This window comes from Drosophila gunungcola, chromosome 3R (genome assembly GCF_025200985.1).
Source record: "Drosophila gunungcola strain Sukarami chromosome 3R, Dgunungcola_SK_2, whole genome shotgun sequence".
Lineage (NCBI taxonomy): Eukaryota > Metazoa > Arthropoda > Insecta > Diptera > Drosophilidae > Drosophila > Drosophila gunungcola.
Window position 1 is genome coordinate 23,980,692 of NC_069139.1, and position 15,045 is coordinate 23,995,736.

Below are 15,045 nucleotides of genomic sequence, written 5' to 3' on the forward strand. Positions count from 1 at the left end.
CATAATGTGTTATGAGTTATTTGGCGGAGTGGGATTGCCAGCGGTGGCAAGATGATCCGCTTCCTGGGATCCCACATCGCACAGCCCACAGCCCACAGCCGAGATCGCCAGTTTGCCAGATCTACGGCTTGTCAGCAGCTGACAGCGCCATGTCACAGCAATTTGCCCGGCCGTAGGTGTTCCATGTCAACTTCAACAGCGCATCGCCACCTTCCCGAGATGTCGGTGGGTAATGCCCTCTGACAGGCACTCAAATCGGATGCTCACAACGAACTGGATACTATTTAGCGTTAGATTTATTTCGGGCATTAAACGCAGATCGCATTTCAACAGAGAGTACTCGTACACTGGCGGAAAAATCGGAAGAGGAAACTGAAAAAATAGAAAATATATAATGTAATATCTATAAATTAAAAAACTTAAAATTATCAAAATTATTTAAAACCGTGGCAATCTAGGAACTGAATTTTATGCAAATTGCTAAATATGTTTTGATAAAATATACATATAATATCATATACAGTTGAATATTTATTTGAATTATATGAATTTGTAAGAATTTTAAATATTTTACCATATTAATATATTTAGAAGTGTGGAACCCAAAGTAATTAAAACGACTCCTGTTTAGAGGTAAGTATTCTAATTTTTATGATTTAACAAAATAAACGAAAATTTTTGGCTTGAGTAAATGTATTTTAATTTATAAAAATGTTTTTCTAAATTTTGTAAGAACAATAAATTAAATCCCAGTGTATCCACTTCATAAATGTGCTCGAGAAGGGCACTTAAGAGATCTCTTTAGACAGGCGCCGGATGTGAGCTATTGTTCCCATATATAGTACAAGTCCACCTAGCTGCCTCCTGCTACCAATATCCCAGTTCGAGTCCCCGAACTGGAGAAAAGTGCAAGTTACAAATGCGTGTAGATACAGACCGTGAAGCGGCTGTATTTCCCCAATACGGTTCGTTGGGGCGATAAGATTAGATTAGGTGGCCACCCACCATCAGATGGAAGGGGGTGGTAAATAGGCAAATTAGATATATCACGGATGGAGCCAAATGCCATCAAACACCGTAGAGCCGTTACCAAAATGCGACGTCCGCTCTCGCCGACACTGGCCAAATTGGCCGAGCAGGAGGTGAACGAGACTCCCGACCGCATTCAGCAGGACATCATTATCCTGCGTGTCTGGATTCGCCAGCAGCCGCATCTGCGTGCCCGCACGGATGTGGACTTCCTGATCGCCTTCCTGAGACGCTGCCGGTACAGTTTGGAGGAGACCAAGCGCCGGATCGACCGCTACTTCACCCACTACAACCTCTTCCCGGAGATCATGAACAATCGCTGTGTAACGCAGCGCCTCCTGGACATCAATCGCATGGGGTGAGCTAAACTTACTTGTTCGGAATTTATTTATTATATAAAGAAGAACAATGCTTTTCTTAATCAAATTAAATTTCAAATTGTAAGAACTCATTAAAAGTTAAGCATAACTTCTTATTAAGGCACTAGACACAGTGTTAAAACAGAGGAATAAATTACATTTTCAAAAAAAAAAAGATACAACCAATAATAGATTAAAAATTCCAATTTGATATTTAATAAAATTTTATTTAATTTTATTAACAAGCGATTTTATAAAAACTCATTCATATTTATTTTATTGAATTTCTTTCTTTGCCGTTCGTAAAATGATTGATTTTGTGAGTGAAGATTGATTAGGTCTGAATATAACTTAAAAGTATTAACCAGAAATACATGATTTCCATTATAGAGTATGTCTATATCCGGATATGCCCAAAGGAGATAGTCGTTCAGCCATTTTCATAGCCCGTTTTGGCCACTTCGATCCCAATCTGTACATGCTGCGCGAAATCTATCACTTTTCCTCGATGGCCATGGAGGTGATAGCTCTGGAGAATGACCATGCCTCCCTGGCGGGCATCTGTGAAATCATCGACCTCGAGGGCGTCAACTCGGACAAGATGCGGCGATTCGACAGGGTTCTATTCCGGAGGTGGTGGAACTGGCTGTACAACTGCAGTCCGCTGAAGGTCAAGGAGATGTACATTATTAACATGCCCAAGGATATTCAGGGCACCGTCATGTTTCTCTACAACGTGCTCAGCATGCAGGTTAACTATCCGGTGTGTACAAGGTTTTTTTTAATTTGAAAAGCCATAAGATTAGTTTAAGTAATAAAATAAATTGTAACCCATTCTTCATTTTAAAATTGCTAGATTATTTTCGGTTTCTAATTTTTATAATTGCAAATTGAGTAAACAGCCCTAAGTATTCAATTAGAATTATTTAATAACCTTTAGTATTTAAACTAATCAAAATTCCTATCCCATGTTAAACTTGCTGGCTCACTATTAGATTCTTTTCATTTTTGAAATGTGTTTATAATTCTTATAAAAGCAATTTAAAAATCATCTTTAGCTAATGCCAAAAGTATTCATTAAGAATTAAGAATTAAATAATTATGTACATAAGATCAAGAATTTACAGCATTTATAATAATTTTATTTGGAATATAAGTAAAATTTTATTTATTGATTTTATTCAATATTTAATTAGAAATTTTTAGTTTTTTTGGTTTCCATTTTGTTATTAAAATAAGGCAACAGTTAAATAATCGTATAGATAGGAAGAATAATTTTTGTACACATTAACAAGAAGTTTTATTTGGAATATAAGAACATATTTGTCAAAGTTCAAAAGTATAAAAAGTATCTCTTGTATGTTCTGCATTTAATAATAACCATTTAATATTTCCTTCTCAACTTTCCCCTTTTAGATTCGCGTGCTAAAGAACAGCGAGGAGCTGATCGAGCACATTGGCAAGGACTCACTGCCCGAGGAGTACGGGGGCACCAATGGCCACTTGGGCGAGTGCGTGGCCTACATGGAGGACCTGCTGAACAGCTATCGCGGGTACTTCGAGCAGGACGTCAACTACGGGACCATCGAGGAGCTGCGTCCCGGCGAGATAGCCACCTATGAGGCCGAGTTCGGGGCCAGCGGCTCCTTCCGCCGCCTCAACTGGGACTGATTCGGATCAGAAAAAAATCACCCGGAAGCAAGAAGCCTGCCCCCAGTTCCCCCCAATGCAAATCCATATGAACATTCCAAGCTCTGCTGTAGTCGATCAATTAAAGATAACACCCACCCATATCACCTATCTATGCACTCGTGTATCTATATGTATTCGCCCGCTCTGACGGGCTTCGGGTTGGCGTTCCAGCTAGTTTTACAAGGTGTTGTCCCGATTAGATAGCGCCACTAACACCAAAGTCCCCAAAGCCACCAGCACATCGACCATGGCGGTGCCTCCAGTGGTTTTGGCATTCAGTTAGCATTGAGACGAGCGCCGGAATGGCGACGACCAGCAAGCTGAGACCTCTCAATCCCCAGCTGGCGGCTCTGGCCAAGAGCGAGTGCAACGAGGAGCAGGCCCAGCGTGCCGCGAACGTGTCCACCATCCAGACGTGGATCGGCAAGTCGCCGCACCTCAAGGCCCCCACCGACGAGCAGCTGATCCTGGCCTTCCTGCGGCGCTGCCGTTTCAGCCAGGAGGAGACCAAGCGACGCATCGACAACTACTACTCCCTGCGCAGTGTGTTCCCCGAGGTTTTGGGATCGCGGCAGGTGGATGAGGCGCTGCTCACCCAGCTGCAAAGAGGGTGGGTTGAGGGTCAACTCCAATGAGGACTAGCTGGAAACTACTTCACTTCTCAAACCATTCACTCAAAATCAAACTTTCTAATCAGTAGTGCCTGAAATAACGAACATCTTTATCGTGCTAATGGCACAAATAATTTATTCACTCACTATCTATGGATATTACTTGCTGGAAATTAATTACGTGCTGGCCGTATGAAGCTAACAATACGACTAAACATTAAAAATATAATCAAGACTCATATAATCAAGACCTTTTAACGATCCCCAGGATCCATGTGATACCCACTCGACCTGTGAGTCCACAGGGACCGAGGGTTATCATCTCGCAGTTCCGGAACATCGATGCCAAGAAGTCGAATCCCCGCGAGGCCTTCAAACTGGTCTTCATCATGCTGGAACTACTGGCCCTGGAGTGCGATAACGCCTCGATTTCCGGCGTCGTCTGGGTGGCGGATGCCCGGGACGTGACCATGGAGCAGATGCTGCAATACGATCCCTTCCTGCTGAAGAAGGCGTTCGCCTTGGTGGATCAGTGCATTCCCCTGCGATTTGTGGAGATTCACATGATCAATATGCGAAAGGAAGGGCAGACCATTTTCAACTTTGTAACAAAGTTTTTACCCTCCAAACTACCCTTTAAGGTGAGTCATCATAGGAAATTCTGTGATTAATTTCGCAGAGATTTATTTACACACAAAAAAACAGACTGAGCGAAACTACATTTAAGCTTCTTCATTAATTTCGTATAAAACGTTTACAGAAAAGTAGGCGAAATTTATTATGCTAATAACCTAAGAAAGCTTTAGAACTGAAAAATATAGCTATTGATTGAATTACTAACTCTCTAATAATATAGTTTTGTAAAAGAGCTGATTTTATTCAGCTTGTATCAGCTTGTAAATTTTATTTTGTTATTGCCTGTATTTTGGCCGTCATTATTAGGGCAATTTAGTGAGGAACAATTAATAATTAAACAAGGGTTTGGCAGCTTTATCTAAAGAAATTAATATGAAGTTCATATATTGACATCTCCCATTCATGATCAACATGCAAAAAGGAAGACAGACTATTTTTAACTGTGTGACAAAGTTTTTACCCTCCAAACCACCATTTAAAATGAGTCATTGTACGTTCAAAAAATTTGAGAGAATTTAAATTAAAATATCTTAAATAATTTGGAATTTTAATTTTTTATAACGGTAGGAAATAAGAAATATGTTAATAACTTAGGAAAGCCGTAAGCTATTATTATATAATAATTGATTGAATTACAAACTGCCAAAATTCCAATAATTTATAAATAAATTTAACAAAATATTTCGTTAGGCTTCAATATAAACTTAAAAATTTCATTTGACAAACAAGATACCTTTACCTATTGGCCACCATTATTAATGTTTTAAGAAAAAATAAATAATTGAACATAGGTTTTGGCAGCGTGATCCAAAGTACTTAATATGAAGTTTATGTATTTACCTCCACCATCCTCTTCAGTTCGCGGTGCACAAAAAGTCGGAGGATCTGTACCAGCACCTGCCCAGAGATGCGATGACCATCGAGTATGGAGGAACCAATGGCTACCAGGCGGAGGCCGTGGACTACTGGCGCCAGAAGCTGCAGGACAACAAGGAGTACCTGGCCAAGGACGCCCAGTACGGGACCAATGAGAGGCTCCGCGTCGGACTTTCCAGTGCCTGGGCCAATGGCGAACTGGATGGGATGAGCGGCTCCTTCCGCAAACTGGATCTGGACTAAGTGAAAGACTCTGTTCGCTGTTTGAATTACCGTTTAATTAAGTGCTAGGGCTATACAAATAATTTAAGGCCTATCTGGGTCACTGGGTATCTTGTGTATCCGCTTTAAAATTATCTTTACAATTGCCTAAGGTTTCAGCCACTCAATGCTAAGTGCTGCATTTCCGCTTGAAGTTCGCATGCAGCGATGTGGATGGCGGCACTCCGGATGTGGGCGGCGTCTTGGAATCTGCAGGTGAGGGCGTGGCCTTGCTTTGAATGGGACTCGTGGTGCTCTTGTTGATGCTCTGGACTATTAGGTTGAGACAGTCCAAACTCGAACCATTGGCATTGCCTTCAAAGTCTGGTGATAGTGATTTTGTATATAAATATGTACTTGTATATTTAGGGGATAACCAATAAGGTTTGACCTTCTTACCTGTAAACTGACCATACTTCTCCATGTGCTTGTTGTAGAAACTGAGTTTATCTTCCAGATAAGCCCCGGCATACGAGCTCTGAAAATAAGAACATATCGTAAGAAATAAACATTTAGTTGGCCTCAAGCGAAATGGGGGGGAAGCAATAAATTACACAAAAGTGTTGCGAGGCGAAATGACAACGTCAAAAGTGCTCCGGGCCTGTCAACTTGGCCAACAAGTGCCATACAGAATGCAGTCTAATGATGAGATTAGGCCAAAATTTATGCAAGTAAAGATTCCACAGGCCAATTAAAATGCATTGAACCGCATGCTGCATTGTCTGCGCCGTTTTTGTGGGGCATTGTGAAAGTGCACACACTGCACACTTATTAGCAATTAAATTAATTTGATGCTTTATTTTTTGCTGCGCATACGCAGACGACAAGGCATCCGGAGACGGAGATGCGCTCGGGAATTCATTATAGAAATGCTAAGCAAATTATAATTGCCACTTCTGGGTGGGTTTCCCTTATATATATATCCCAGAGCCGTCATTTCGTCTGCAAGGATCGGCAAAAAGCAGGGCATCCCATAGTGTTCGTCTATATTTAGCGGACAACAACAATGTAAGGAGGAGTAGCAGCAGAACAACAGAATTCAAGCCGAGCGAACTGAACTAAACTGAACGAGAACAGACGAACAGACGAACTCACACTGCACTTTTATAAAGCGATTTATCATTTTCCAAGCGTTTAGTGACAGCCTGCGCTCGATATGCGACAACTCACACACAGATACACCGAGAGAAATTGCACTCAAAGAGGGTAAATACGCTAATTTAATAGCCATGCTAACATTTTACGCCCTATAATTTTGAAATTAATTGATTCTTGTTGAAAACAAAAAATGGTTTTTGAAAATCATGTATATCTAATTTATTTCTTTCTATTCTAAATTTTGTTTTGTGTACTTGTTTGTATGTCTATATGGAATTTCGGTGTATTTCATTTTTCCGAGCAGCTCGGGCATATATCATGTGTTGTATCTGAATGAAATGCCACTTATCACTTGGGCATTCCGTTTTTTTTTTCGAGTTGCGTAAAGATTTTAAGCCGCTTTTTGGCGCGCTCCTCTTAGAAGTTCTCCACCGATCTTTGAGCATGTAACGGATATGCGGCATTATGCGATTTGTTTTTCCCCAAGCTGCATGAAATATGCTTTTAATATACTAAACCCACTTTGGAAATATTGCCATGTTTTTACGAGTGCTGCGGTCACTCGCAAAATCCCCTAATCCATTTGAGAAAAAAACTATTGACAGAAATGCTTGCTAGAAATTCAAATTTATACAAATTGTGAAATGTTTTTGGGGTTGGAAATTAAAATCATAATTTATAACATTATGGGTTGGCCTTAACGCTTTCCAAGAAACTCAAAACCCAAAAAGCGATAATTATTAACTGCTTTAATTTGCGGGGAATAAAATAAAATAATGATTAAGCTGTTAGGTCAGTCCAAGATAACAATGCCAGATTTGTTTGTATTTTGCAGTGAACGTAATAAACTTAATTGTAGGAAACCCCATTGAGTACTGACTCACTGACTGGTAAACTTTTATCAATGGAAAGTGTGCACCTACGTTAACGACATCTTTCAGTGAGTCATTTGCACCCAAAACTTCTATCTCGACACTTAAAGGATTATGGCTCCAATTACGTAGAAATTTGACTGATAGACGACATGGCATTTTGAATTCGTCCACATCTGGAGTGCTTCAATTTATTGGCGGGGCGATAAGGAAATTTATATATATATAGATATTTAAGTTGGAAACAGTTCAAAAGGAAATCTTCTACTTAAATCGCGGAGATTTATAAATATAAATACACAGGCTCCAAGTGAATGGATATGGATATGGATGAGATGGATGGATTGCCAGGGTCTGGGATGCATTTGAATGTCTGCACGTTTGGCGCGATGCCAGTTTTTAATCAAACTATGGCCGCACATTAATATCTGCCAATGGGGTGGGGTGCAGTCAACATACAAATATGCTAAGTTTTATGGTAAATTAACAAATTTGTACATTAAAAATTGTGAAAAACTTATACAAACTGCATGGAAATTACTCAACGCCGGCCAACCCGAAACGAAAAGGGGGGCGTTTTGTGCTGTTCCGATGGCAAAAATGTTTGCATAATTGTTGACAATTTGTTGGCCTGTCATTTGGGAGTGTATGCCCCACATTCCCGGCACCCCCCCTACGCGCCCCACTTAAGCCATGTCTTGCAACACCTTTCGAAGCAGAACACCCCGAGATCATGTCATGTTTTTCCTGTGCAATTTGTCAACTGCCACATCGGTTTTTGTTCCCCGAAACTATTACGAAACAGAAAAGCGATCCGCTGCAATCCCCCAAACATGGGGATGCTGATTCTCGATTCTCCCGATTCTCCCGATTCTCGATTCCCGGCCAAACGAATTTGTTGTAATTAATTTACAACACGATTTCCATTTTCATTTCATAGCCCATGGGCGGGCTTATAGCAGGAAAATTTATTTATTGCCTTTCACTAAATGCAGAGACAACGACCCACCCTTTCCCTGCCACCGTAAATTCTCCGGCTATTTGTCCGTCACATTTTTGTTCACGTTTTTCGGGAAAACACTTTTCCGGGGGCACAGGGCCCAGATGGAGCCAAACTCACCTCTGGATCATAACTCATAATATTCCCGGTAATCGGGTGAATCTGGGGAGGATGGCGAAGCTCGAAGCTTATTAAGTTGCCCGTCAGCGAGCGCATAAATTCCGGTCAGCAGATACAACAGATATCGGTTGGGGATATACATATATAGTGGGGATATGGGGGATCCGTATAGTCTATTTTCATGTTCGGCACAGCGAAATCGGCCAGTCCCTGAGATTTTGATGAATGTGCGCGTCGCCAAAGAAAAATGGACGAAAGCGTTGCTCATGCATGAGAATTTTACGAGAAAATAATTGCGGAACGTGTTTCCCCACGATGCTGGGCTTAATATTAATTGGCGTTCGGCGGAAAACTTACCAGATAATCGGACTGGCAGCTTTTGCCGCTTAGACTGGGCGCCAGGTTGTCGCCATCGCGTGTAGGATTGGATTCCTATAATCCCGACAAAGAAGCAAAATTTGGATTATTTTTTTATATTTTTTTAGAACAAGATCTTGGACGTACCTGCAGCAAGTCCTCCAGGCTCTCGATATACTCGATGGCATTGCGCAAGATCTCGACCTTGGGCAGCCGCTGGTTGGGATTGGACGATGTGCGTCGCTTGAGGATCTCAAAGGCCTCGTTAACCTAGAATGCATGAAAAAGAATAATCAATTAATGGCCATCGTTGAAATCATGGAAATCCATTAGGCGCGCAATAAAAACACACAGCCCCAGGCTGTTGTTGTCCCCTTTAAGTGGCTATTTAATAAAACATATTTTAAATTAAATAGAGCATAAAATTTTCAACAATTAAACCGTTCGCCCGTCGTCTGTCTCTTTATGACAGCCCCATTCCCCATTCCCCCTTTCCTTTTTCCCCTTTTCCCTACGCAAATGTCTCTATGTGTGGCTATAAATACATGTGGTTCATCCAAAAACTTTTACGATTGTCGAACTCATAAATGCCGCTGTTTAACTCTTGGTCTTGGCAAATCTTTATGTTGTACGCTTGTTGGGTGGTTTCCCTTTCTGCGTTTTATGTCAGTGGATCCTCCCCCCGGCGGGGCAGCCCATCCAGGGCAAGTGGCGATGTGTTAATTTGTGGGGTGCCACTGGTCCTAATGACATTGCAACAAAGTTGCACTCCTTCAACGCTTCAAGGGTATTTCCAGCAATACAATGGTCTATTTTCAGATTCGACAAAGGATAAACTACAAAGATCAAAAACAAAGATGGTAGAGAACAGAAAAAAGTAAGCATATGTATATTGCCTTCACTAATTTTTTAGTTCACTGAGTAAAGAACATAAAACATATGTAAAATGGATTTTTTGATATGCTTAAACATCGCTTTTAGCTTGAATATAAGTTAAATAACTTGAAATATTTGTTTGTACAAAATGTTACTCTATTACTTTCCAATACAATAATTCTTTTTTTCTGTTTACAGAATTACAATCTGAATAATATTAAAATAGCTTAAAAATTGTTTAATAAATTTAATCATTTTTTTTTTTTAAACAGCTAAATTGTTAAATTTTTATTTTCGATGAACAATTAACTCTTCTCTTTTGCAATTCTTTTCAGGATCGCCAAAATTTCAAACGTTTCGGCTTGTGTTTGTAGTTTAACAATTTTAATTTAGAATGTATCAATTATAAGTAAAGTTGTAGAAGAAATTAACTTTAAAAACTTTGCTCTGTTTTTGCAAAGGGGAATTTCAAATCCTTTTTAAGTGAGTTAAAATCCTTTTTAAGTGAGTTAAAAATCATTCTGTTTGAGAAAAATCAAAGAATTCCACTTAGTTTGCTAACTTATTACCGCTTAAAAGTTCATAGCTTAGACTTAGACTTAGACTATACAAATAAAACAAGACGAAGTTTCAATACCATTGCAGCTATTTCAAAAATGAAATATTCTTTAGAAAAACTAATTTTTGATCTATACGCTTATATGTAAATTATTACATATTTCCTATGGCATATCTATGATATCGTTTTCCGATTTTATAAGCGTAATTCTGAATTATTAAACCATTGCCATATACAAAAGAAAAAAAGTGTAAAATAGAGCAGCTAAACATTTTTTTTCATTTATTATATATAATATTCCTATATGATATATTCTATGTGATATAATCGCCTAATTAAAACCAAATTTCGAAGAAGTAAAAATAAAATTTTTAAATCAGCAAAGGGTATAATTTTTTTTCTATGTACTCAGTTCCGACTTATATACAACCTGCAACAAAAAGACAAATTTTGGCAAATTTTCATGCATATGGCCTTAAAACTAAGAGATTGAGACAGTGATGCTTATAAGAATTTATATACATGAAAGGGTTGGAAATGTCTCCCGAACTGCGTTGCAAACTAAAATTATAATACGCTTTCGAAGTGTATACAAATCCTTAACGACTATATCCAATTGCTAAAATAACTAAGTTAAACTATTTACAGCTGAACTATACCTAACTTGACTTGCGAAAGTTTGAGTTTGTATTGTATTTAATTTGCGCTTGAGTAAAGTTTTTGACGTGTAACTTAAAATTCGTCAAAATAATTCGTTATTGAAAGCTTTATTTAAGCGTAAATTAAAAAAAGAAAAATATAATCTAACTTTGTCATAACGTTGTTAATGCTAAAGCCTGGTAGCTAACTCAAAATAGTTCGTTACCGCCCAAGGCGGTATTACTTGAATTACTTTAAATTAACAAGCAGTAATGCAATGGACCCAAACCTTTCTCAGTCGCCGGCGTTCCCGCATGGTGGCCGCCTTCCGTCGGTCCACGGTGACGCTCTTCTTCTTGCACGCCTTGCAGGCCCAGGTGAGGCAGGGTCGCGAGGATTGGGCGGAGGAGCAGACGAGGGGCGCCAGGACGTGCTCCTCGGAGCTGAGACTGCTGTTCTCGTCATCGTAGTCGGTGGTGTAGATGGGCGAAGGCGTCATGGTCATGCCCAGCTGTTTGTCCATCTCCGCCGGATGGTTTCCCTGGCTGTAGTTGCAGGAGGATCCCGATCCAGCGCCCGAGATGGAAGTGGAGCCAATGTTTCCCGCACCGGCATCCCCGACGGCATTGAAGCGGCTGAAGAAATTCTGCAGCGTCTGGTGAGGATTCTGGCTGGGAATGGCGGCCGGTTGCTGGTGCTGGCTATAGCTGTTGTATCCATAACCAGGATGAGATTGCTGGCCATAGCCGTTGTTGTACTCCTGCTTGATGCCGTGACCAGCGGGCAATTCACTACTACCGCTATTGTACTTGGTCATTTTGGCCCACTGCACTTAAATTTTATAATATATTCGGTTTCCAAAAGTTATGTGGAGTGCTTTTATAAAAACTTTCAAGTATTTATGTTTTTTATTTATTTTTAGTTCTTATTTTATAAACTTATTGGGAAATATTAAACTTTTCTTTTATTATTTTCGTATAAATAGTTGTTTACTTAAGATTGCAACCAAGTTTGAAGTAGTTTTCTCAGTTAAGTTTTATGAATGTTATGTTATGTTTGATTCACTTTTTTACGTTTTTTAACACAGGATTAAATTGTTACTTTGAAATGTCGTTTACATAAGTGCACTTTTCAAACCCGCATTTCTATGTCTAAAAAAATGTTACTCGTAACTCGAGGTTAAAGAGACAGCTTTGTATTTATTTGAATTATTTTGTAATGAGTACGATATTATTTTTTGTAGTATGTTTAAAAATTTGGTAAAACTTTTTCCACTTCAATGTGTAACTCCCGATTTACGCCGATTTGCGAGCCGCAGAGAGTACGTACCGCCGTCCGCCGCAATCGCAACACATTTGGTGACAATATCGAAGAACGGATCTCGGGGATCTCGATGATCTCGTTGATTTTGGGGACCCCAGATGTGCACGCCATCCTCTCGGAGCGCGGATGCCGCTGCGTTTTGAGTGGCTAACGGGCGGTGCTCTCGAGTGGTTCCTATTTTTAGACGCGCCCCGCCATTAGACGACATTGGCGGTTGTCCAAGGCAGAAGGACGCTGAAACAGGCCACGCCCCCAATATTTTGGGTGAGTTTTCACGGATTTTCCGCTCAATGAATTGCGTGTTTGTGAAAGGCTTATTTCGCTTATAGAGAAATCAAATAAATTCGATTCTACCTGGCCAGCGATTAGTGCGAGGCATAAATTAACTGTAGGAAAGCCGACAAACAATTCGTTAATGTGACACTTTTAGTGGAAAGTCTACCAACCCATCCCCCAGTTGTCTCGATGGCAGCCACTTTTCCATTGACAATATGCCTGCCGAGTAGGACGGAATTGAGCAAAAAAATAAAATAAGAGAGACCGAAATAAAAATAGTCAAAAAGTTGTGTTTATTTATCGCTGCTCAGGCACAATATATATCTTTGGAAATCACCTTTAAATCTTCCCCAGCGATATTGTAAATCTTTTGTCTTAGGCCCGCGGTTTGCTCGAGCATTTCCCATTTTAATTTTTCCACTTTTTCCGCCCCACCTTTCCTTTCCATTTTATTTTATTCCCTCGCTTTTGTTTTCTCGCCGTACTTTGATGGATGTTTTGTTTTGATTCGGTCTGATGGTATTTTGGTGGCAAAGCCTATTTGTTGTGCCACACGATAATCCCAATTGTAAATCTAATCATTATCGCCTGTCGTCCCTTTCTTACGTCTGATCTTTATTTAAACCAGTAGTAATTGAAGTTGCATGTGGGTTAAAACAGCCATTTTCCATTTCCTGAACACAAATACAGTTGAGCAACGCTAGGTTTCTATTGCATATATTAGAATTTATTTTTAAGGACAATCACATTTAATAGCAGTTTTTTTCAGGATATAGGGCTCATTAAATTTTTGGGTTTTTTTAAAATTATCAAAGTCAGTTCGAGGCCATCTTGGATTATTAAATCGTTTTAAATCAAGAAAAACCAAACCCTTTAAAGCTTTTTAAGTTGTAATTCATTCTTGACAAGTTGATTAATATGAGAGATGTATGCTATTGATTATGCCTCCAATTTCTGTTGTATCCAGGGCCAGCCCTTTAGTCCACACGGACTCAGTCTGTGGGAGTCAAAACCAGCAAGGTGGACTACCTTACGATCGCCGGAGACGATGCATCATTGGGACGCAATATCATTCCTCTGGTCCATGTTTTTCATAGACGATAGTCTTTTCCACCTCGATGTAACAAAATTGCGAAAAACTTTGCTATATAGCGTAGCAAGTAATTTAACCTTTTTACGAATTAGAGTAAAAAGTTGTAAAGTAAAAACAAAAACAGGGCTGATAGTGTGCTTAAATTTTCGCCTTAAAATGTAAAATAAAAAATAAAAAAAAATTACTAAACAATATTACAACTTACAATTTTTATACTGCAGACGCGCTATCCATGGAAAACCACCTAAGTTTGCGTTTGTCCCGTCAATAGAAGAAGGTAAATAGAATCCACAAATGTCTTTACCGGGCAGCACATTGCCCGGCTGGAAATCATCCATTTCCGAAATGATCTGTTCCGTGTCTGGAAGAGAATATCGATAATAACAATGCAGTTGAGGTTGAGTAGCAATCTAACCGGTTCTACAGGCATTGGAGAGAAAAATAAATTCAACATATTTAATTTTATAGAACAAGTCATGTTAAAAAAGGTGGTCAAGTAAAAGCGATCTTAAAAGATTGTAGTTATTGAGCACTTATTTCGTTCCGAACGAAGGTCAGAATGTCGCGGTTTTAAATTCAAAAGCTGTAATGTCTATTTATTTTTGCTATATAATTAAGTTTATTTTACACTTGTGATTGTTTTATCTGAACAGAATTTTGTAACACCACAAAAAGATTTAAAAAAATGTTTCTTTATTTCTTAAGTACCAAGGAAAGCTTACTTACCAGCCCCTTCTCCTAATGCAGATATTGCACTTACCGCCAGTGCTAGGAGAAGAATGTTTCGTTCGATACTAGACATATTGTCGCTGTGGGTTCTAAGCTGAGACTAACGCCGGTTGAGATTCAGATTGCTACTACACTTTGATATGGGGCGTATTTTCTGCCTTTGCCTCCCACGGATTGCGTGATACACTGGAAGCATGAAGCAATTTGGCATTCACTGCTAACAGGTTATTCCCACAACACTTATTAATGACGATGTTGTTGTTATATCATTTTATTTGTAATTCATTTTGTGTTTTTGACTTTGCTTACAATCTGTGAAGTTCTCTAGTTGTTTTTTATTTGTATCATGAAAAACAAGAGTCTGAAAGTGTAAATTTCTTCATAAAAACATACTTATAATAATATTGTTCAACATTTTTAATAATTTTTTAATTATTCCAATACATTTCCTATCGAATTTCACTTTTTTGCTTTTCGTTTAAAAATCATTAAACTTTTTCAAAGGATGGTAGCGAAAACCAAATAGTTGCACTTTATTTATTGTTATTGTTACTTTGAAAGCATGAATGTCAGCCATGAGAGTAAGCATTACCAAACCAATACAATCCGTTGGATCTTTCTGTTATCAACTAGTTATTC

General features: G+C 39.2%; 2 protein-coding genes across 4 annotated transcripts; one reads left to right on the plus strand and one right to left on the minus strand.

Moving 5' to 3' along the window:
- Positions 1-1,056: 1,056 nt before the first annotated feature.
- On the plus strand, positions 1,057-5,501 carry LOC128252409 (uncharacterized). Its single transcript, XM_052980094.1, has 7 exons — positions 1,057-1,387; positions 1,779-2,151; positions 2,805-3,016; positions 3,141-3,201; positions 3,281-3,690; positions 3,960-4,332; positions 5,186-5,501. The coding sequence occupies exons 1-7, from the start codon at positions 1,095-1,097 to the stop codon at positions 5,444-5,446; spliced, it is 1,983 nt and encodes a 660-aa protein (XP_052836054.1). The 5' UTR covers positions 1,057-1,094; the 3' UTR covers positions 5,447-5,501.
- Positions 5,460-14,701, minus strand: LOC128264775 (myogenic-determination protein). 3 transcript variants are annotated; one of them, XM_053000446.1, is made up of 7 exons: positions 14,438-14,701; positions 13,883-14,038; positions 11,275-13,827; positions 9,059-9,181; positions 8,912-8,986; positions 5,864-5,942; positions 5,460-5,788 (listed from the first exon to the last, which is right to left on the minus strand). In XM_053000446.1, the coding sequence occupies exons 3-7, from the start codon at positions 11,800-11,802 to the stop codon at positions 5,595-5,597; spliced, it is 999 nt and encodes a 332-aa protein (XP_052856406.1). In that variant the 5' UTR covers positions 11,803-13,827; positions 13,883-14,038; positions 14,438-14,701; the 3' UTR covers positions 5,460-5,594. The 3 variants fall into 3 exon arrangements, with proteins under 3 accessions (XP_052856406.1, XP_052856414.1, XP_052856398.1); XM_053000454.1 differs by having other exon boundaries at positions 11,275-13,754; positions 14,404-14,701; XM_053000438.1 differs by having other exon boundaries at positions 14,404-14,701.
- Positions 14,702-15,045: the final 344 nt, after the last annotated feature.